Here is a 23,700-nt window from a genome sequence, read left to right as displayed (position 1 = left end):
AATCAATGGGCAGAGGCTCAAAGACAAATTACAGCACTCATGGACATGGCAGCTATTCAAAAGGTACCAAAACAGGAACAAGGACAAGGATTTTACTCAAGACTCTTTCTGGTTCCCAGAAAGGACAAAGCCTGGAGGCCCATTCTGGATCTTTCTTCTCTAAATACTTACCTGGATGTTCCAAAATTCAAAATGTTGACACTACAGCAGCTTCTTCCCATGCTGGGAAAAGAAAGCTTGGCTCGTAACTTTGGACCTCAAGGAGGCATACCTTCATGTCCCTATCAGACAAAATTGCAGAAGATACCTCAGATTCTTAGCAGGTTCGATGCATTACCATTTCTCTGCACTGCCCTTTGGCTTATCTACTGCACCCAGGGTCTTAACAAAATGCCTGGCACCAGTAATTGCATTTTGCAGACAAAAAGGAATTCAAATATACCCATACTTATTCCTTATTCAAGCAGAGAGCAGAGATTCTTCTAAAGCATCTGGCATTTGTAAAAAGACTGCTAATTTGCCTAGGGTACGCAGTAAACGAAAAGAAATCAAAACTAGTGCCCTCACAAGAGATAATATTCCTGGGTGCCAGCTTAAATACAACGGCCCAGATGGCATATCTCACGCCAGACAAGCAAAGACAACTGACTCAATATTTCCAATTAATGGCAATAAAAACCCAACTCCCTACAAGAAAAAGTCTGCAGGCCTTGGGTTACATGGCATCTTGCATACTACTAATTCCATATGCCAAACTGCATATGAGGAAACTACAATTGTACCTAGAGTGTCTGGTCTCAACACTGTCACAGTTTGGAAACAGTAATACCACTTATTCCTTGCCTTCAACAGGAGTTTCGATGGTGGGCTCAAGCCTGCCACCTCAACGAGGGACAGCTTTTCACTCAACCCACAGCCAGGCAAACACTGACAACAGATGCTTCAGATTACGCCTGGGGAGCACACATGGTAGGAAAATGTATTCAGGGCAAGTGGACCGCAGAACAAAGGCATCTTCAGATCAATCAAAAAGAGATGCTAGCTGTACAAAATGCTCTTATAGCTTTCAAGGACCTTCTGCATCTAGGACAACTACTACTAAAGACAGACAACACCACAGTTATGTGGTACATAAACAAGCAAGGGGGCACACATTCATATCCCCTCTGCAGACAAGCCATGACCTTGTAGAACGCTATCAAGTTCATCTGCAAGCACAGTTCCTGCCAGGAGAGAAAAACACACTGGCAGACGACTTAAGCAGAAACATCATGGATCCGCACGAGTGGAAATTACATCCACAAATGTTCAGGATGATAACACAGAAATGGGGGAGCCCGGACATACATCTGTTCGCATCCCCAATGAATTACCAGCTGCAAAAATTCTGCACAAGGACTTACCACCCACAAGCATGGAAAGTGGATGCCCTTATTCAGCTGGAAAAGTCTAAAAGTATACGTTTTCCCACCAATACCTTTCCTTTCAAAGGTACTCATAAAAGCCAAACAAGAAAGGCCAAAGATGATCCTGATTGCCGCAGACTGGCCACGCCAGCACTGGTACCCAATCTTAAAGAACTTAGCACAAGGACCACCATGGATTTTGCCTCAAATGTCACAACTTCTGACTCAGCAAAATAATCAGATACTTCACGGCCAGCTCAAGACTTTAAACCTGGCTGCATGGCAGATTCCTTAGTCAAGCAAACAATGCCTCTCTCCAAAGCTGTTATGGATGTCATTATGGAGGCCAGAAGGCCTAGCACTAGGAAAGCCTATTCAGATAAATGGAAGAGATTCTGTGCCTGGAACCAGACTCTCAGCGTTGATCCTCTTGTCCCAAACATTCCTCAGATTCTACAATATTTGACTGAGACGCTGGACAAAGGCCTCTCCTTTTCATCCATTAAGATCCATGCCTCTGCCATCTCTGCTCACTACAACACAGATCCACCTATTTTTTCCCATCCTTTGCTAAAATAGTACCTGAGAGGGGCTAAAAACATAAGACCTCCCCGAAGAGCACCAACTCCAACTTGGGACCTCAACTTCATCTTGGAAAAATTAACTTTACCTCCTTTTGAGCCAGCTAACTCAGCAGGCTTAAAATATGTCTCTTGGAAAACTGCTCTGCTCCTGGCAATCACCTCAGCTTGAAGAGTTTCAGAATTACAGGCACTTGCCAACTTTTTATCCAAATCCACAGAACAAAGGGAAGAGACTCCTGCATTCCTTGGACATACACAGGCAGTTACGATTCTACTTGGACAAAACAAAAGCTTTCAGGAAAACTGAGAAAATATTTGTTGCATATGCTGCAGGAACACAGAGAAAAGCCATTTCAAAACAGACCATTTCAAAATGGATAGGGCATTCATACGTTTCTGCTATACACACCATGGGAAAACTGCACCTAACAGCATTAGGTCTCATTCCACCAGGGCAACAGCCTCTTCAGCTGTCTACCTCAGAGGAGTACCTACCAAGGACATTTTAGAAGCAGCGACTTGGAGTTCTGTACATACTTTCACCAAGCATTATCATCTGCCTCTTTACTCTAAATCCAGAGCTGGCTTTGCCACTGCAGTTCTGCAGGGCCTTATAGCCACCCCCAATGCCTTATAGAACCAGCCACCCTACCTCAGCTTTGGGATTCTACCCAAGTGTAATGACTGCAGCAGTGTAACACAATGAACATAGTACAGTTTTGTAACTACCATAAATGTAGATGTTAGAGTGTATACACTGCCGCAGTCCAGGTTACCCTCCCTCCTTTTCCTCTTACTTGTTGGTACTTACCCTAGTATTCTACCCTTTCCTACTTATGGGGAGTATTTGCTGGTAACAGAAAGTATTTGTTTGCTTTTCTTGTGTATGTTTTATTAGCAATTTACATTGCCTACCTTTTTGGGGGCACCTGACATCTGGGGCAAGAAAAACTGAAGGAAATGACGTCGGCTGCATCTTGTATATCCCTGGCACACTGATGTCAGGGAAGAAGCGACAGCAACTGATGCCGGACCAAGACTTTGCAACTCGGGCTGACTGCGGGACCACCTGATGGCAGGATAACCCAAGTGTAATGACTGCAGCAGTGTATACACTCGAACATCTACATTTATGGTAGGTACAAAACTGTACTTTTCCCTTCCTCCGGCCTCAACACCATGGAATGTAGATCCGACTCCAGACCTCCTGTCTCACCTGACAAGTATGATGCATACAGCTATACCAAACCTCAAGCTGACTGCTTAGCTTTTCCAGTTCCATTAGTAGCCAGACAGTCCATGCTCTCTTCACCTGTTCATCGTATAATTTTATCTTCCTGTAAACCCTCGACAAGAAACGTATTTCAGTAAATGGAAAAGGTTTGTTATTTGGGCACAGCAGCACAACCTTAACCCTTTTTCAGCCTCTGTCAATTACATTTTGGACTTTGTAGTGCACTTATTTCTAAATGGTGCTAGTAAAAGTGCAACTGGTCACATTGGATTTAATGGCTTCTCTATAGCTTCTCACAAGTTGAGCAGGACCTTCTTAAAATGTACACTCTTCCAAAGGCCTCCTTTTAAAGATCCTACCCCTCCATTGAAATGAAATCTGATGCTGTAATTTGTCTCACAATCCCCTTTTGAACCAGCAAACAGTAGTTATATGTGACCTTAAATGTCCTACTTGGAAGGCAGTTTTCTTGGTTGCCATTACTTCTGCAAGAAGAATTTCCGAGATGCAAGCATTATCCTCTAAACCTCCATACTTGATTTTCCACAGATAGAGACCTTATGTACTAATCCTTCGTTTCTGCCAAATGTGGTGTCAGAATCCATTATTAATCAAACCATTAACTTACCGGTGTTCTTTCCTTAGTTTACCAACAAAGGAGAGTATATTTTTATCTACTGGATGTTCATAGACCATTACGCTTGTATTTGCATAGGACCGCGAAATTTAGAAAAGCTGACCAGTTGTTTGTTTTTATTTTCTGAACCAACTTTGGGAAAACCATTTTCTAAGATTACGTTATCAAAGTGGTTGACAAATTGTACTTCCATCGTTTATACTAAACTTGGAATTACTCTTCCACATTCCTTGAAAGCACACTCCACTAGATCCATGGCAACTGCCACAGTTTTTCCAGTCAACAATGTCCATGGATGATATATGTGCAGCAGCAACTACTCCCCATACCTTTGTTGCTCATTATAAGTTAGATCTGGTCTCCAGAGGTAGGGCATCATTTGGTTCTGTGGTGTTCAAGAATATCCTTCCTTGAGTCCACCTGGGAAACCGGTAGCTAGGGACTCTGTCCCAGTAGTTGAAGATAGAATGAAAATTGACAACTTCAGGTAAAGAAGTTATGTACTTGCCATAACGTGTTGTTCATTTTCATTCTTCTTCAAGTCCCCTCCCCCCGTATCCCATCCTTAGACTTCTAGAGGAATGAGTGCTTACAGGATCCTGGTATACTTTGACCTCTAGATATGGCTTTTCCTCTAACCTCTTTGGAGTTTCTCTGCCTAGTGGAATTAATGTATTTTAAAACAAACTCATCCTAACTTGCATTTTAGTATGTCAGAGCCAGAACCTTAAGGATTAACTCCAAGTGGGGAACAGATGGCCTTGACTGCATGGAGATGGAGTTTTGATAATTGGTTGTCCAAGGGCCAAGAAACACCCATTACGTCACTGGTCATAAATTAAAAAAAATGGCTGGAGAGTGTGTCATTTACTGAAATCGTTGTGGCTTCATCATTATGCATTTATTTTGTATCTTTTTAGGTGGGGTGGTAAATGAGTAATTTAATGTATTTTAAGATAGTAGCTTTGGCTCCATTGTGTTTGAAATCCCGTCATAGATTTAGGGCCATTGTGGTTATTACAGCAGTGTCTTAAATAGTTGGTGTAGCATACTTGGGTCTACATGATAACACTGACACGACAAAACACCGACAACGAAATAACTGACACGAAAAAAATGACAAAAAAAAAAAGTTCGAAAACACAAAAATTCACATGCCCGACAAACCAAAATCCCGACAATCAACAAAACAAATGCCTTTCCCGAAAAACACACACACACAACACAAGTACACCAAAAACCTTACAAACTTACACTAAACCTTACATACACAACTAGCTATGCACTAACCTTAACCCAAACCCTAACCCTAAGGTCCGTCACTATCGCACACTTACCTTACCCGCACCCTAACTCATTTAGTCTGCCACTAACCCTCAAGTCCGTCACAATCTCACACTTACCTGACCCGCACCCTACCCTAATGTCCGTCACTATCACACACCTTACCCACACCCTGACCCTAATGTCTGTCCCTATCGCACACTTACCTTAACATGTCAGTTTTCTCAGCGTCGGGATTCTCAACTGTCGGTCTTCTTCGTTGTCGGTGTTGTGCACTGTCGGCATTTTCAGGTAGACCCAGCATACTACAGGGCATGCTGTCCTTTTTAGATGTATTGCAGGAGTAGATTACTTTTTCTGGGCAAGTCTGCTGTGCATCAGACAGAATAAAATAAATTCATGAAACAAAACTATTTGTGAAACAGTTTTACCATTTTGTTTGCATCATGTATTTTCTTGATTTATTATTATTATTTTTTTTTTTTTTACTTTATCATAACCAAGTGGTTAATATTTTCCATTTTTCTAGGGTGATCTTTTACAAGATGTCCTTCAAGGATGCATCTGCAGTCCTAACATATGGGTTGTCCTGCCTCAGGCAGCCCTTCGGTCGGCCGGATTCCAAAGACTGGGCCTGGCCTCGGCTGATGTTGCACTTCACCCGACGTCATAGCTGCTGGGGTATAAAGGCATCAGCCGACGCCATTTTCCTCCGTCTTTCTTGCCGCGCGGTGCCCGAAGCAGAAGCTGTTCGCAAGTGCCGGTCGGTCAGATCCAGAGATTTCTACTACCGAAGACTTCTAAAAAAGCTAAGTACCCCGTTGGGGACTCTTTCTTGCCTCGGCCGATGTCAGACAAAGTAAATAATTGTTTAACTTGTGGGAAACAAATACCTCATAAGGATTTCCACTCTTACTGCCTTCCTTGCTTAGGCCCAGACCACGATGTATCAGCTTGTCTAGCCTGTGCTTCCTTCAACCGACGGACGCTTAGACGTCGGTCGGAGTTTGCCGAAGAGTTTTTTGGTCCCGCTTTTGCATATAAAATGCCGTCGGAGACTCCGACTACACAATTAGCTAAAAAACGCAAGGAAAAGGACCGACACTCGCGGCCCGCGGTTTCGGCTGAAACCCACGGTTAGGCCAACCGCGAGTGTCTCTGTTTCGGCTGAAACCGAGTCTTCGGTTCTCCCTTCGGCCGAAAGCAGGCCACCGATAACCGAGGCCACACAGGCCATGGCTGAATCGGCTACAGAAATCACTGTTACAGAAGCAGGCACCCAGGATTTGTCAGATACTATTCCCTTAGACATCTCTACTCCTGCACGTGGGGCTGCTAGACCCCCGGCCTCTGTCTATCAAGGCCTTTTCCAGGGCTAAAGCAGCCAAAATTTCTAAGACTTTGCCTACAAATGCTCCCTCTCACAGGCCTACCTCTAGTTCCCAGATACTCAGCCTGGCTGAGGATCTTATTTCTTTGATCAGGGGATCCCAACCTCACCCAGACAGGGCCTCTCAACCTCCTCCAGATAAGAGGCCTAGGACTGAACCCCCTGAACCTCTCTCTACAGACTATTCCTCGGATGACTCGGATATTTCTGACCATCAGGAAGGCCCATATTCACCTTATGAGGATTCTGATGCAGAAGACTCCATTCCTTCTGCTTCCCCTCCTGAAGAATTTTCTTTTGGGGAAACCCTACACTCTATGAGGGAACATTTCCAATGGCAGGGCCAGGATTTTTCAGATTCAAGGAAAAGGCTAAGGACTTTTTTACATTTACCACAACATAGGCCTTTAGCCATACCCCCTGTACTATCAGTTGTTGATGATGCATATAATGATGCCAGTACTGCCCCTGATTCTCTTCCTCCGGCCCCTGCCAAACTTGACAGATATTACAGGGTCCCGGACACTCACTACCACTTGTATAAGGCTCATGTTGCAGACCCAGAAACCATTTCTCAGGGCCCTAAAGGTGTTGCAGCTGCCTCTGCCAAAAACCCTCTTCCCTCTGATAGGGAATCTAGAGCATTAGAGAGATGGGGTAAAAAGGTTTATACATCTGCTACTCTTTCGGCCAGGGCTTTAAACTGTCAATTCCACATGATTCAGTACCAGGAATTTCTGTTAGACCAGCTAAATAAAAAACTGTCCTCTCCTGAACCTATAGACCGTAAGTCCCTTCAGGATTTGGTACATAACTCTCAGCAGGTCAGTAATCATTTTTTAAAATGTGGCTATGATGCACTGGAGGCTTCTTTTAGATCAGCTATGACTGGAGCAGTAATTCGAAGACATGCCTGGTTGAAAGAGCAATCATTACCAGACCATGTTAAGTCAAAACTCCTAGATGCTCCTATGGAGAAACAAAGTTTGTTTGGCTCCCCTGCACAGGAGGTTCTAAAGAAAGTGGAAGAAAAAGCAAAATCTGTCCAAACAGTCCAGGATTTTTTGCAGGTCCAACCACCGAGGTTTAGCAGAAATTGGCCTTCGAAGAATTGGTCCTTTCCAGACACCTCCGGAGCGCAGAGAGGCAGAAATAGACGCCCAAGAGGCAGAGGTCAATCTAGGGGTGCCTACAGGGGTCGTCAGTGGCAATCTGCCAACCAGAGAAGTGCTGCCACAGCCACAACTACAACCACTTCCACAGGACAGACACAATGACTTGGCTCTGATTCCGCCTACCAGGGAACAACTGGAAGCACCCTTGGGCGGAAAACTAGCCTTATTTTCCGACAACTGGCATTACATTACAGGAGACAAATGGACTTTACAAACAATAGACAAAGGCTACAGGTTTCACTTCCACACTCTACCAAAAAAGAGAGGAATGCCAAACCTACCACCAAGCCAAAAAACGGACGCTCTAAGACAAATCAACAACTTACTAAGGATGAGAGCTATAGAAAAGGTACCGCCTATGGAACAAGGCCAAGGATTTTACTCCAGGCTTTTCCTTGTACCAAGAAAAGAAAAACAATGGAGACCTATTCTCGACTTGTCCGCTCTGAACACATACCTCATTGTTCCAAAATTCAAAATGCTGACCCTCCAGCAACTTCTTCCCATGCTGGGCAAGGAGTCTTGGCTGGTGACTCTAGATCTCAAGGAGGCATACCTGCACGTCCCTATATGACCAGATTGCAGAAGACACCTCAGATTTCTTGCAGGATCAGAGCATTATCAATTCTCAGCATTGCCCTTTGGCTTGTCTACTGCGCCCAGAGTATTCACGAAATGCCTGGCATCAGTAATTGCTCATTGCAGGCTTCAGGGAATTCAAATTTACCCGTACCTGGACGACTGCCTAATACAAGCGGGCAACAAGACAAAATTAACAAAGGATTTGGCCAATGTCATACAACTGCTGCAAGCCTTGGGATACACAGTCAACATTCAAAAGTCAAGGCTAGTACCATCCCAAAGGATAACATTTTTGGGTGTAGAACTGGATACAACAACTCAGATGGCTTTTCTCACAGAGGAGAAACAAAAGCAACTACCAGTCTATTTCATGGCATTAACAACACAAACTCAGCTTACTGCAAGGAAAGTCCTGCAAGCCCTGGGTTACATGGCATCCTGCATAATATTGATCCCACATGCCAGGCTGCATATGAGGAAGTTGCAATGGTACCTAAGGAATGTATGGTCTCAACACAAGCACAGTCTAGAAGCCCAGATTCCAATTATTCCATGCCTGAAAAAAGAATTCCTGTGGTGGGCTCAGGCCTGTCAGAAAAACAGAGGATTGCCTTTCCACAAACCACATCCAAGCCAGACCATCACCACGGACGCCTCAGACCTAGGCTGGGGGGCGCACATGGAAGACAGGTGTATACAAGGCCTATGGTCCAAAACCCAGCTGAATCTACACATAAATCTAAAGGAGATGCTGGCAGTGAAACATGCAATCCAGGCATTCAGGCCATTCCTCCAACAAGGCCACCTGCTGATAAGGACGGACAATACCACAGTGATGTGGTACATCAACAAACAGGGAGGTACACACTCATACCCTCTATGCCGGATGGCAATGGACCTGTGGAATTTGGCCCTGAATCTCAACATTCAACTGCAGGCCAGATTTGTACCAGGAAAAGAAAATTCACTAGCAGACACCTTAAGCAGAACAACCACGGATGCTCACGAATGGATGCTGCATCCAGATATCTTCAAAACCATAACAAAGAAATGGGGAATGCCAGAGATAGACCTGTTCGCCTCCCCACACAATCACCAATTGAAGAAATTCTGCTCAAGAGTATACCACCCACTTGCCTGGAGGGTGGACTCCCTCTCCTTCAGCTGGAAAAACCTGACAGCATATGCATTTCCACCTCTTCCTTTGATGTACAAAGTTCTACTGAAGATCAGAGAGGAGCAGCCAAAGGTAATCCTGATAGCTCCAGACTGGCCAAGACAACATTGGTACCCGCTACTGAGAAGCATGTCTCGGGCACGCTCATGGCCTCAACCTCTATGCCCATTACTTCTAACACAGAACAACTACAAGACCCTGCATCCAAGCTTGAAAACACTGCAGCTAACTGCTTGGAATATTGCATGAAACAAAATCAACCAGATTTGTCTCAGAGGGTTAAGGACATTATCCTGGAGGCTCGCAGACCCTCCACAAGGAAAACATATTCAGCCAAATGGAAAAGATTCCTCATTTGGAGTGCAGCAAAGGGAGAAAATGTCTCTGGTAAACATAGCACACATCCTGGAATACTTAGCAGAACTGTTCCACAATGGCCTGTCCTACTCCTCCATTAAGATTCATGCTTCAGCAATTTCAGCAGAGTACAACATGAATCGTCCTGTCTTCTCTCATCCTCTACTCAGGCAGTTCTTGAGAGGACTCAAAAACGTAAAGCCTCCAAGGAAACCACCTCTACCCGCATGGGATCTCAACTTTGTGCTGGAAAAATTAACACTTCCCCATTTTGAACCAGCAGCAACAGCAGACTTACAGTACTTAACTTGGAAAACTGCATTCCTGCTAGCAGTCACTTCAGCAAGAAGGGTATCTGAGTTACAGGCATTAATGGCAGTCCAGCCTTTCCTTATCTTCCATCAGGATAGAGCGTCTCTGAGAACTAATCCTACTTTTATGCCAAAGGTGGTCTCCAGGGTATCATTGAACCAGGCTATTCATTTACCTGCATTCTTCCCCAACCCACAGAACAGGGGGGAAAGACTACTACACACCTTGGATGTGCACAGGCAATTGCGCTACTATCTGGACAGAACTAAGCTCAGCAGAAAAACTGACCAGCTTCTGGTAGCATATGCAACAGGAGTGCAAGGAAAAGCAGTTTCAAAACAGACAATCTCAAAATGGATAGGAAATTGCATTAGATTCTGCTATTCTTTTCATGGAAAGACTACTCCTGAAAATATCAGGCCTCACTCCACAAGTGCTACAGCCACCACTACAGCTTTCCTACGAGGAGTGGCTACCAAAGACATTTTAGAAGCTGCTACTTGGAGCTCCGTGCATACATTTGCCAAGCATTATAATCTTCCTTTATACTCCAGATCCCGAGCAGGTTTTGCAACTGCTGCTTTGCAAGGGATCTTAACTACACCATCATTATCTTAGTGCCTCCTCCCCCAGTTTGGCTATGGTATTCTACCCATATGTTAGGACTGCAGATGCATCCTTGAAGGACATAGTACAGTTTTGTACCTACCATAAATGTAGATGTCCGATAGGTATGCATCTGCAGTCAGGATTACCCACCCTCCTTCCCCTCTGTGGTATTCCTAGGGTACTTACCCCTCTTTTAGCTAGCTGGGGGAATCTATTATGGTGTATTTGTTTGTATCTATATATATGTATATATTTTTTGCTCTCTACTGTTTGGAATTATCTGCATTTATCCAAATTTAGCCTTCCTAGAGGGCACCTGGCATCTGGGGCAAGAAACACTGAGGAAAATGGCGTCGGCTGATGCCTTTATACACCAGCAGCTATGACGTCGGGTGAAGTGCGACATCAGCCGAGGCCAGACCAGACTTTGGAATCCGGCCGACCGAAGGGCTGCCTGAGGCAGGACAACCCATATGTTAGGACTGCAGATGCATACCTATCGGACATCTACATTTATGGTAGGTACAAAACTGTACTTTTTGCATGTTTGTGTAAAGGTTATCTGGTGTGATTTTTAGATTTTTTTCTGCAGTTTCCACTTGATAAGTTACTTTTTCCTTATGTGATAATTCTCTTGCTGATTTCCGTTAACAGGTATATGGCACACTAAAAGATGACAAGATCAGGTATGATAGAAGAATAATAGATATTGCAAAATCCAAAGAAGAAAGAGATCAGAATGTTGCAGCTCCTGCAGGTACTTTTTCACAGATTTGTGATCTTATGAATGATGAAAACTTAGGAAAAATGATAAATGTATGGAGGGTGTTTGTTGCAGAAATATGGTGTTGTGCAGCTGAGTAAGAAGAGATTTGGGTTAAAAACAGTTTATTTGATGAAACTGTGTATTTGTTTAATTGCCAGTGTAAGACACTGATCAGCAATGACCACTGTCAGGCACAGCCCAGATTGCACAGATACAGCTCATAATACCTGAAGTATATAACGCAATGAACTTACAGGCATTTCCATCCAGTTACTGTATCAGTATCCCCAAAAGATTATAGTATGGGCCACAGATGTCAAAGTTAAGTGGAGAGTAACATGTTCTGTTTGGAGTGGAACATTCTGAACCTTCACTGATAATTTCCAGAGCATTTCAGTTTATCTCAAATATTCCTATGTTTCCTTTTTAATGTTTGGGGTGGAAGGAACAACAAACTGTTAGGTACATAACAGAATGGTACGTTGGATAATTTCAGACCCATCATGCTGACCTTTATTTTGTGTAAATGCATAGAAAGTAGCAGAATGACCTAGTGGACCCAGTTCTCTTTTATATATGGAGTGTTTTGGATTTTTAAGGAGAGATCTTATCTTTTCATTCCTACAGCATTATTTAAAGAGTTAACACTAGCAGTTGATAAAGGCTTGATAGGGGATGGTGCTTATTTTGACCTTAAGTCATTGAACAATAGTCTGCATAACGCACTTGTTGCACATAAAAATGCATTAATTCTCAATTCGTACCAATTTCATTGAATGAAACATTGGTTACGCAGCAGGATGTAGGAAGTGTGTGGGTTTGTGTGCAGGTGATTTCCCCATCCTGATGAGTTTACCATCAGTGTCGCCCAGGATTTTTTACTAGGAATTATTTTTCTTGCTCTTTTTGATTGTTCTCGGATATTGAATTGGGGAATAGACTTCTGAATAACCAGGTATGATGATAATTGCTGTTTGGGTAATACATTTCCAAGATGGTCTAAAACATAACATACCTGGTGCAGTAGGATTGACTTCTCCTTTAATGTCAGTAAGTGAGGCATCATCAGGCAAAGCAAAAAATATATAAATGAGTACAAAATAAGTGAGCAGAGCTTTAGAAAGATGCACCATCATTAGATATCTGTGGACAGTGGTAGAGAGTAAACTAAATGTTGCGTAGTAAGTATGTGTGTGACTTAGATGGTCTACAGAATGTGTTCTTCTAATTGTAAAAAGTAGGTCATATCACTAAAAAGGAGTCTGTTGAACCACGTTTTACACCAGTGACACTTGGAGCCAATGTTGAATACAGACTTGTGTTCTTTAAGTTTCAAACAACTCAGGGAACTTTGACAAATTGTCTTCATATGTGGTTGGGAAGTAGAGAATATCAGCACGGAGTTACAGTTAAGTTTCTTCAAGGTTATTGAATCTGTAACTTTTGTTAGTTTCTGTTACCTGGTAATAGTAAATATAGTTATATCCGTGAAGCTGGTAAGTTCATTTCAGGTATGGTGATTGTTTAAGGATAATACTGCTTCTTTCAGAGCAAAACTGAACTAGTTATTTTAAATCTCTTTCAGGGAGGGACATATGTTTTCTTCCTTTTGCGCAGTCATGAGTTGTTTAATTGTTTCTGTCTTCCTTATGAGACCAACACTGGTCTTGTGCCTTCAGAGGCGCTAACATAATGTGAGAAAGGCAGTTGTGCATGTCCACCATCAGTTCTTCACTCTGTTAGCACCACAAACACTATACTGTTGTGATGATGTTTTTTTCATTTTCTTTCATGGCTCATTGTAGTCTAAAGTTATTATCTTCTCTTGTTTAAAAAGGCTTTGAGTAAATCATGATGACAAAGGAAGAAAGGAAGATTTTCTTTTTTTTCCCCATGTAGTGTATTGAAAGGATGGTTGTAATAAGCAAGTAACTGTTAAAATCCAGAACACAAAAATTGGATTAAGTTAAATACACGTATTAGTGAGTAATGTATAAATGTGTTCATGGTGTACAAAGTGCATCGAAACTGGACTCATGGAGAAAGATAAAGAGCCTAGCAAAAATCAAGTAGGGAAAAAAATCAATGAAAGTGATGGCTCAGTGGTGCACCGGTAGTGTTGTCGCCTCATACAAAGAGGTTCTCCAGTTTGATTCTCGGCTGTGTAGCCTTCTGTGCCAAGTCTGCATGTCCTCCCTGCGTTCGTGTGGGTTTCCTCCAGGTGCTCCGGTTTCCTCCCACATTACAAAGACGTGTCTGGAGCTTTTCTCCCCGGGCCTCTGCTGAAAATTGGCTTTGTTCCAAGTCAGATTTCCTGGTAAACAAATGTTAAATAAATAAAAGTGGTGAAAAGAATGCAGTCTAAGAACTCACCAGAGAATTGCTTAAGAAAATGAAATTCATTACTTTATTAGAGGAAGGTACTTTTCTAACCCTCACTACTTCCTATCCTAAATACATCCTCATAGTCTGTCCTTTCAAACCCCTCTATTTCTTGCTTTTCAGAATCGTAAGAGAATTTAACAGTGCTACCTAACTCTTTTTCAATAGAAAATACTTCCTTCCTGCTTACCTTCTGCCAGTTTTCAGACTCCACCACCATTAAACATCCTACAGCCCTGCAACTTCTTGATTCCTAGTCCCCCACTACTTGCCATCAGTAAAATGCAGATTTGTTTGCTTAACCATGCTACTCCTTACCTTATACACCATTCTTCTCCTCCTACTGAGCTGTCTCCCTTCATACTATGACTCAGTAATACCTCTCAATATCTCTTTAACTCGGTCCCAATCACCTATCCATACTTCCTACCTAAGCTTTCCACACATCACAACTTTTTTCTTTCAGCTGCTCCCGTTAGGGGTCGCCACAGCAGATCATCTGTTTCCATTCTTCCTGTCCTCTGCATCTTGCTCTGTCACACCAACCACCTGCATGTCCTCTCTCACCGCATCCTTAAAGCTTATCTTAGGCCTTCCTATTTTCCTCTTACCCGGCAGCTCCATCCTTAGCATCCTTCTTCCAATATACCCAACATCCCTCCACAGCACATGTCCAAACCAATGCAATCTTGCCTCTTTGGCTTTGTCTCCAAACTGTTCAACCGGAGCTAACCTTTTAAAATGCTGATTTGTAATCCTGTCTATATTCATCACACCCAGTGCAAATCTTAACATCTTTAACTCTGCCATCTCCAGCTCAGACTCCTGTCTTTTTGTCACTGCCACTGTCTCCAATCCATGTAACATAACTGGTCTCGCTACCAGCTTGTAGACCTTCCCTTTTCACACTTAGTGGTACCTGTCACAAATCACTCTTGACACTCTTCTCCATGTTGCCTGCACTCTCTTCTTCAACTCTCTTCCACACTTACCATTACTCTGAACTGTTGATCCCAAGTGTTTAAACTCATTCACCTTCACCCAGCTCTACTCCCTGCATCCTCACCATTCCTCTGCCCTCCCTCTCATTCATGCACGTATATTCTGTCTTAGTCCTGTTGACCTTCATTCCTCTTCTCTCTAGAGCATATCTCCACCTCTCCAGGGTCTCCTCCACCTGTTCCCTACTCTCACTACAGATCACAATGTCATCTGTAAACGTCCTAGTCCATGGGGACTCCTGTCTGATCTCGCCTGTCAACCTGTCCATCACCACTGCAATTCCACACGTCACAACAAACCTGTTTAATGGTGCCCCTCATCATTACCCAAAATATAGACTGATTAACTCCAGTTCAGCTAAAATCAAAATAAAATTAAGTGGAAAAATATTCTTAAAAAAACAAGAATCAATAATACCCATATATTCTAAAATCCTCCTTGGAGGAGACATTCACCCTAATCCTGGTCCTGCCTATCTCAACCGACTTCAAGACAATTCTCTTCCAAATGCTTCTCTAACCTCACAATGATAAAGCCCAGTCCCAGTAATCTTACTTTTCCTGACATAAGTATTGGAAGCTTAAGAAGTATAACTACTGAACTACATGCCATGATTAAACCAACACAAGCCTGATATTCTCGCTCTACCTGAAACTTGACTTAAATGACTCCATCTGTAATAACCATATAAAGAAGAAAGGTGGTAGCATTGCTCTAATATTTCCCAATAACAACTGCCACATTTCCCCGTACAGCAAACTAATTCTAAAATTCAGTTCTTCAGAGCTTCTAACAATTTTTCTGAATTTAAGCAAATATGTATTTCTGTCCTTTACATCTCTCTGGGCAATAATACAGCTACTCTGGAATGTATCTTGCATTGGATATCCATAATAATTCATAACAATTTCGCAAGAACAAATAATACTAGGTGGTCAGTATCATTTGGTTGGACACGACTTCTAACTCTTCTACATCTAGCATGAATTTGGATGGTTTCACACAACTAATAAATTGTCCCACACATTATAGCAATATATCAAATTTGTTATTAGACTGGATTACAGTGATAGACCCTAGCAAATTCACTACCACAGGTACAATATCACTCTCTCAGCAACTAAGCAACCATCAAACAATCTGTACAACTAGACATCTCGCACAGCCACTTAAACAGCATGTTTATAAAACAACACGCAGCCTGTCCAAGTTTAGCCCAGAAATATTTGTTACCCTGTCGTCTGTTAACTGGGACATCCTACATCATGCTGTAAGTCAATTCCTTATGGCTTTCTAAATAGTGTAGCACTTCCTGGAAATGCAATTTCACTATCCAAAAAGAGAAGAATGCTAATGTAGGATAGAGGAAAACTGTAGAAGGAATGGCAAAAGTAGAAAATACCAAAATATCTCAAAATACAGGATGTTGTGCAACCATACTAAAATGCAGATAGATGAAGACAAAAAGACTATACTATAACAACTTTCAGAACAATAATAAACAACATCCTAAAATATTCTAGTCAGCCATTAAAGAAATCTTACATCCTCGCCAAAAATTCAACCATAACCCCTCTCCTAATAACTCGCACTCAAAACTGCAAAATAATTCAGCTCTTATTTCATAGGTAGTATAGCTTTCCTAACCAAGGATTCCCCAACATCCAATCCCAACTTTGCCCAACAGCCACATATTACCACATCCACCTTCACCTTCAAACTTGTGCCTGCATCCTATATAAAACTACTCGTAAACTTAAAATGTGCTGTACATCAGCTGATGACCTTCCAAGTGAATACCTTAAAATAGTAGCCAAGCGCATTACCTATTCTGTCTCAATCCTTATAAGTGGGTCCATCCAGCAATCTGCATTCCCTGTCTCTGGAACAAATCACACATCATCTGTCTACACAGAGGAAGAAATTCAACAGAAGTCACTAATTTTAGACCTACAGCAATCTTATCCCCTCTCCAAAATACTTGAAAAATGTATTCAGAAACAATTGTTAAACTATCTTCTGCAGTAATAACTTCTATTCACCACACAATATGGCTTCTGTCCCTCCTGTAGTACTAACACTGCATTTCTAAACTTTATAGATGCTGTCGATAAAGCTAGAGGTAATGACAAACTAGTCTCTTCCATATTTCTAGACTTGTCTAAAATATTCGACACATTTTGTTACAGCAAACGTCTGCTTCAAATGTCCTCGCTAAGTCTAGCTCAGCCCACTCTTCTGTGGTTCAAAAACTTTCCTGTCCAGTAGGTGTCCATCAGTAAAATGGCAGTCCACTGTTTCTATCTCCATGTCTTCCAGTCATCACTGGTGTACCACAAGGATCTATCCATGGTCCCCTCTTTAATAATCTCACTAACACCCTCCGCACAACAGTCTTCACTAATATAATATGCAGATGACTCCACATTTTATGCACATCTGACAGCGTGGCATTGGCAAACAAAATGCTCTGAAACCTTTAACAGACACTAAAACATGGGTTTGTAACTTACAGCTCAAGCCCAACCAAAAAAAAAAAAAAACTAATTTTTCCCCAAGTCTTTCTGTCCATGAAAAAACAAAATTTTAAATCTTCTCTGTCATTTCCATCATTGAAGTCAATTCTCATAGCAAATTATTTGGGATGGTAGTGGATGATAATATGAAATTTGTCTTGCATATGTAACATTGCATAAAAAATCACAAGAAACTAGGGATGCTTTATAAGGCCAAAATGTTTCTCATCAACACAACTAAAACTACACTTATCACTGCTTATCTCCTCCCCTGACTACCTTATGGCACTCCCAATTCTTACTAACCTGTAGGCATAAAGCAAAAATCAAAACATGAACAGTGATATAATAGTATCCAGATTTGCATCAAATACCCCATTTCAGAACCCACCACTGTACAGCACTAGATAGCCTAAATTGGTTAGAACTGCCCCATCAACTGACATGTACACAGCTTCTTGCCACCCATAAAATTTATCCAGCATCCATCTGCTTGTCCAACACTAAATACCATTCTGCAAAATGATGTTTCCAACCGGTCATTATGATCCATTTACCAAAAACCTCCCCATCCACAAACCTATCAAATCTGCTAGGCATGGCCTGTTCTCACACCGTGTTGCTAAGGTCTGGAACCCCTTACCTTGATGTGTCAGGTCAGTACCCGCCCTTCAGTTTTTTTTTAAAACCAATTCTGAAAGACTTCTAGCTAAAATGTGGTTCTGCTCTTGTTCAGTACAAGGATAAAATATATCCCTAAATATGAACAAGTGCCTATTCATACTTCACACCTCCTTACTCCCTTCGTCAAACTTCCTTACTTCAATCAATTTCTCTCCTTTGACTCTTTTTAAATATGCCAAAATCCTGTTCTTTTCTTTAACTTCATATCATAATTCCTATTTATATTATGCTAACTTACCTTTAATATCTCTGTAATACTGGCTAAAATTTCTCTAAATATTCAGTCATATAAGTCGTAGCTCTTCTTAACCAATGATGTTCTTCATCTCACATTGCTGCAGTCCTTACTTATGGGTAGTCCGCTGTCCTCGGTCGGCCCGAATACCAAAGTATTAGGCTGACGTCGGTCATGGGCGCACAGCCCTGACATCAGAGCGTCAGGGTATAAAAGCGCATGACCGACGTCATATCCTCAGTCTTTTTTGCCGCATGGTCCGATGCAGAAGCAGCGTTGCAAGTGCCATTCGGCTTTCTGAAATTTTTCGTTTTCGGAGTTTCAGACATACCAAGTTGGGCTAAGTACCCGTTAGAGCATTTTGTTTTTCTTGCCTCAGTTATTTACCGGATGTCAGAAAAAGTGAATAATTGTATTTCTTGTGGGAAGCAGATACCGCATAGGGATTACCACTCGCTTTGTATCCCTTGCTTGGGACCAGAGCACGACGTAGTTGGGTGTCGGTTTTGTGCTAGGTTTAATAAGCGCACTATTAAGAGAAGGCTAGATTGCGCTAGGTTAGTCTTTGGCAAACGGTGTAATTATAATATGCCGTCGGATCCTCCGGCCGCTTCCACGAAGAAGCGTAAAGACAAATCTGTAAAGCCTAGACAGGATGATTCGTCCATTTCGGACGCCGGTCCTTTAGAGACTGCAGTAGAACAGGTGGATCCGGCTGAAGTTTCTGTTGAGTCTCAGGGGGAAACCTTGATTTTACAGGATGTGGCCTCACAGGAGTCAGGTCAGGCTGAAGGGGCCTCTCAGGTTACTATTCTCCCTTCTTTGCCTAAGGGGTTAGGCCTTCTGCTACTGTTTCTAGGGCTCCTTCTAAGGGCAGGTCTGTTTTGCCTTCTTCTGGAGTTAGTTCTGGTTCTTCAGGGTCTGTACCTAAGAAGCATATGCTTAAAATGGCAGAAGATTTGATTACTTTAATTAGAGGTTCCATGCCCCCTCCTGATAAGAGGCCCAGGGTAGAGCCAGAGTTGGAAATTTTGGAGCAGGCCTCAGATGATTCTGAGTCTTCTGCTGAAGATATTCAAGATTTTCCTCCTTATTCGGATTCCGATGCAGAGGATTCTACTCCTTCTGCTTCCCTCCAGAGGATTTTTCATTTTCAGAAACCTTACACTCTATGAGGGAACATTTTAAGTGGGAAGGACAGGATTACTCAGATTCCAGAAAGAGGCTTAGAGAGTTCTTGTTTTACCACAGCACAGACCCTTGGCTATTCCTCCTGTTTTGGATGTTGTTCAGGATGTTTTTTCGGAGGCCTCATTTAATCCAGATTCTATGCCTCCTGCACCAGTTAAACCGGACAGGTATTATAGGGTTCCTGAGGCTCATAAATACCTATATAAGAGTCCTAGGGCGGACCCAGAAACTATTAGTCAGGGGCCTAAGGGTGTTAGGGCTTCTGTTGTAAAGAATCCGGTTCCTCTAGATAAGGAAGCTAGAGCTTTGGACAGATGGGGTAAGAAGGTGTATACCTCTTCTACTTTAGCAATGAGGGCTTTAAATTGCCAGTTTCATATGTTGAAATATCAGAATTTCCTCCTTTCTCAGCTAAAATCTAAAGTGGATGCTTTGGCAGAGGGCATACAGTGTAAAGAATTGCAAGATTTGGTGCATGTTTCTGAACAGGTGGGGAAACATTCTTTGCAGTGTGGCTTTGATGCTTTGCAGGCTTCTTCTAGAGTGGCTGCCACTGGTTCAGTTCTTCGTAGGCATGCCTGGCTTAAGGATCAGAATTTATCTGAGCATGTTAAGTCAAGAATTCTGGATGCCCCTTTACAGTCCGAAGTTTTGTTTGGTCCTCCTGTGGAGTCTGTTTTGAAGAAAATGGAGGACAAGGCTAAGTCTATGCAGACTGTTAAAGATTTTTTGCAGGTTCAACCTCCTAAGTTTAGTAGAAATTGGCCTGCTAAGGGGTGGACGTACCCTTCTTCTGATTCCCAGTCTAGGGGTAGATCTAGGCGTGGTAGGGGCAGAGCTCAGAGTACCTTTAGGCCTAGAACATGGAGTTCGCCTGCTCAATCTGCTGGTGAGGGTAGGGGCCAGTCCTTTCATAAACAGGCCCAATGACCTGCATTTTCAGCTGCCAGATTCTTCTTGCCTGGCAGCTCCTTTGGGAGGAAAGCTAGCTCTCTTCAAGCAAAATTGGTTTTTAATCACCCAAGACAAATGGGTGTTGGACATTATAAACAAAGGTTACAAGTTTTATTTCCATACATTGCCTCCTTTCAAAGGTATGCCAGACATTCCTCCTCGGCAAAGGATGGAGGCTCACAAACAGATTTCATTACTTCTTCACATGGGAGCCATACAGCCAGTACCTCCTTCAGAAGTGGGTCTAGGGTTTTATTCCCGCCTGTTTCTAGTACCAAAGAAAGGGAACACATGGAGACCGGTTTTGGATTTATCTCTCCTCAACACTTATTTGGACATTCCAAAGTTCAAAATGTTGACATTACAACAGCTTTTGCCTCTGCTGGGAAAAGATCACTGGATGGTAACTCTGGATCTAAAAGAGGCTTATCTTCATGTTCCTATCAGGCCCAGTTGCAGGAAGTACCTGCGTTTGAGCTGGAAATTTACATTATCAGTTCTCTGCATTGCCCTTTGGCTTATCTACTGCCCAGAGTGTTCACAAAGGTTCTGGCTCCAGTGATAGCCTTTTTCAGGATGGAAGGAATACAAATTTATCCTTATTTGGACGATTGCCTGATTATGGCACAAGACAAGGATGAGCTTCTTCAGCATCTACAGTATGTGATGGTAGTGTTAAGATGCCTAGGGTATTCTGTGAACGAAACAAAGTCCAGTCTAGTACCCTCTCAGGACATGTGCTTTCTGGGTGTGAGACTGAATACAGCTTCCCAGATAGCCTTTTTGACCCCGGACAAACAGAAAAGTCTTTCACTTTATTTCCATCAAATGTCTCTACAGTCCAGGCTGACTGCAAGGACAGTCCTTCAAGCCTTGGGGTTCATGGCATCTTGTATTCTGGTGCTTCCCAATGCCAAATTGCATATGAGGAAGCTTCAATGGTATCTCAAAAATCTATGGACACAACACTGCCAGGATCTAGACACTGTCATTCAGATAATACCTTGCATTCAGAAGGAATTTTTGTGGTGGGCTCAGGAATGTCACCTAAACAAGGGACTCTCTGTGACCCGACCAGAGGTGAGTCAGATTCTAACGACGGATGCCTCGGACAAGGCCTGGGGAGCACACCTCAATGGAAAATGGGTGCAAGACACGTGGCCTGCCAGACTTCAACATTTGCATATCAACTTGAAGGAGATGTTAGCAGTACAATTTGCATTGATGGCTTTCAAGGATTTACTTCACCCAGGGCAGGTGTTGATTCTAACAGACAACACAACTGTCATGTGGTACATCAACAAGCAAGGGGAACTCATTCTACCCTCTTTGCAGACAAGCGATGATTTTGTGGGAGACAGCTCTCAGTTACAACCTCAATCTTCAGGCAAGATTTCTACCAGGAGCACAGAACTCCTTAGCAGATGTATTGAGCAGACAAATAGTGGATCCTCACGAGTGGAAATTGGATCCTCAGGTATTTCAAAAGTTGACAGTGTCATGGGGAACTCCAGACATAGATCTGTTCGCTTCTCCACTAAATTACCAGTTGCCAAAGTTTTGCACAAAAGGTTTCATCCCACAGCTTGGAAGGTGGACGCTCTGTCATTCAGTTGGAACAATCTTCATGTATATGCCTTTCCACCTCTACCTCTTCTGCCCAAGGTTCTCTTGAAGGCCAGACAAGACAAGCCATCCATAATCCTGATAGCACCGGATTGGCCTCGACAACACTGGTACCCACTACTGAGGAGTTTGGTCCGAGAGCCTCCATGGCCTCTGCCTTTGATTCCACACCTTTTGTCTCAGGAGGGCAATCACTTTCTCAATGTCAGAATTCAGTCTCTGCATCTAACAGCCTGGCATATTCTGTTTTAGATTCTGGAGGTTCTCAGCTTCCACAACAAGTTTTGAAGGTTATTTTGGAGGCCAGGAGGCCTAGTACAAGGAAAGTTTATGCTGATAAATGGAGGAGATTTTTTATTTGGAGCAAAGGGAAAGACTTTGATGTTTCCAAGCCTAATTTGAGTGCTTCCTTACAATATCTTACTCAGTTATTAGACAAAGGTTTGTCCTTCTCCTCCATAAAGGTTCATGCTGCAGCCATTTCGGCTAATTATGACTGTGACCCTCCTTTATTTTCTCATCCTTTGTTTAAGCAGTTTCTCAGAGGGGCAAAGAACATAAGACCCCCACGTAGAGCTCCTACTCCTGCTTGGGATCTCAATTTTGTGTTGGAAAAGCTTACTCTACAACCTTTTGAGCCTGCAGCTACTGCCGAGTTAAAGTATTTGTCATGGAAAACTGCTTTTTTGTTGGCCATTACGTCTGCAAGAAGGGTTTCTGAATTACAGGCCCTTATGGCAGTGGAGCCTTTCTTGATTTTTCATAAGGATAGGGTATCTTTGCGTACTAATCCTTCCTTTATGCCTAAAGTGGTTTCTAGTGTGGCCTTAAACCAAACTATTCATTTGCCTACTTTTTATGCAAATCCTCAAAATAAAGGGGAGAAGATTTTGCATACTTTGGATATTCACAGGCAGTTGCGTTATTATTTGAGCAGAACCAAGGAGTTCAGACAGTCTCAGCAGTTGTTTGTTTCTTTTGCTTTGGGTTCACAGGGTAGACCTGTTTCAAAACAAACTATTTCTAAATGGATTGGGTTTTGTATTTCTTTGTTATTCCCATCATGGTAAGGAGATTCCGACTGGAATCAGACCTCATTCCACTAGAGCTACTGCAACTTCTACTGCCTTTCTAAGGGGTAGCTACAAAGGATATTTTGGAAGCAGCCACTTGGAGTTCAGTACATACTTTTCTAAACATTACCACCTTCCTCTTTATTCTAAGTCTAGGGCTGGATTTGCCACTGCAATATTACAGGGCATTTTAGCAGCCCCTAATGCTTTATGATTTTTCCAACCTCCCTTTCCGTTGCTTTGGGATTCTACCCATAAGTAAGGACTGCAGCAATGTGAGATGAAGAACATAGTACAGTTTTGTACCTACCATAAATGTAGATGTTCAAGATCCACATTGCTGCAGTCCAATTTCCCTCCCTCCTTCCCTCTGTAGCTTAGCATGGTTATATGGTTTGGGTGATGGCTGTAGTTGGGCATATCTTTTGGGAAGGTATTCTGTTTTTTGGCTGTGGCCTTTCTTTTAGGGCCTTCTGACATCTGGGGCAAGAAAAGACTGAGGATATGACGTCGGTCATGCGCTT

General features: G+C 42.6%; 1 protein-coding gene across 4 annotated transcripts in view; it reads left to right on the top strand.

The window, feature by feature from the left end:
* AIFM1 (apoptosis inducing factor mitochondria associated 1) overlaps nucleotides 1–23,700 on the top strand; it is a 774,257-nt gene that overhangs the window by 141,854 nt on the left and 608,703 nt on the right. For all 4 annotated transcript variants that reach the window (XM_044057008.1, XM_044057010.1, XM_044057009.1 and 1 more), the window contains exon 3: nucleotides 11,402–11,504. In XM_044057008.1, coding sequence (XP_043912943.1) covers nucleotides 11,402–11,504 — 103 coding nt within the window. The remainder of the gene's footprint in view (nucleotides 1–11,401; nucleotides 11,505–23,700) is intronic.

This window comes from Protopterus annectens, chromosome 15.part0, assembly GCF_019279795.1.
Source record: "Protopterus annectens isolate FY-2018-M chromosome 15.part0, PAN1.0, whole genome shotgun sequence".
Lineage (NCBI taxonomy): Eukaryota > Metazoa > Chordata > Ceratodontiformes > Protopteridae > Protopterus > Protopterus annectens.
The sequence above is the reverse complement of the archived record's forward strand: the minus strand, read 5'-3'. Positions and strand labels throughout refer to the sequence as shown.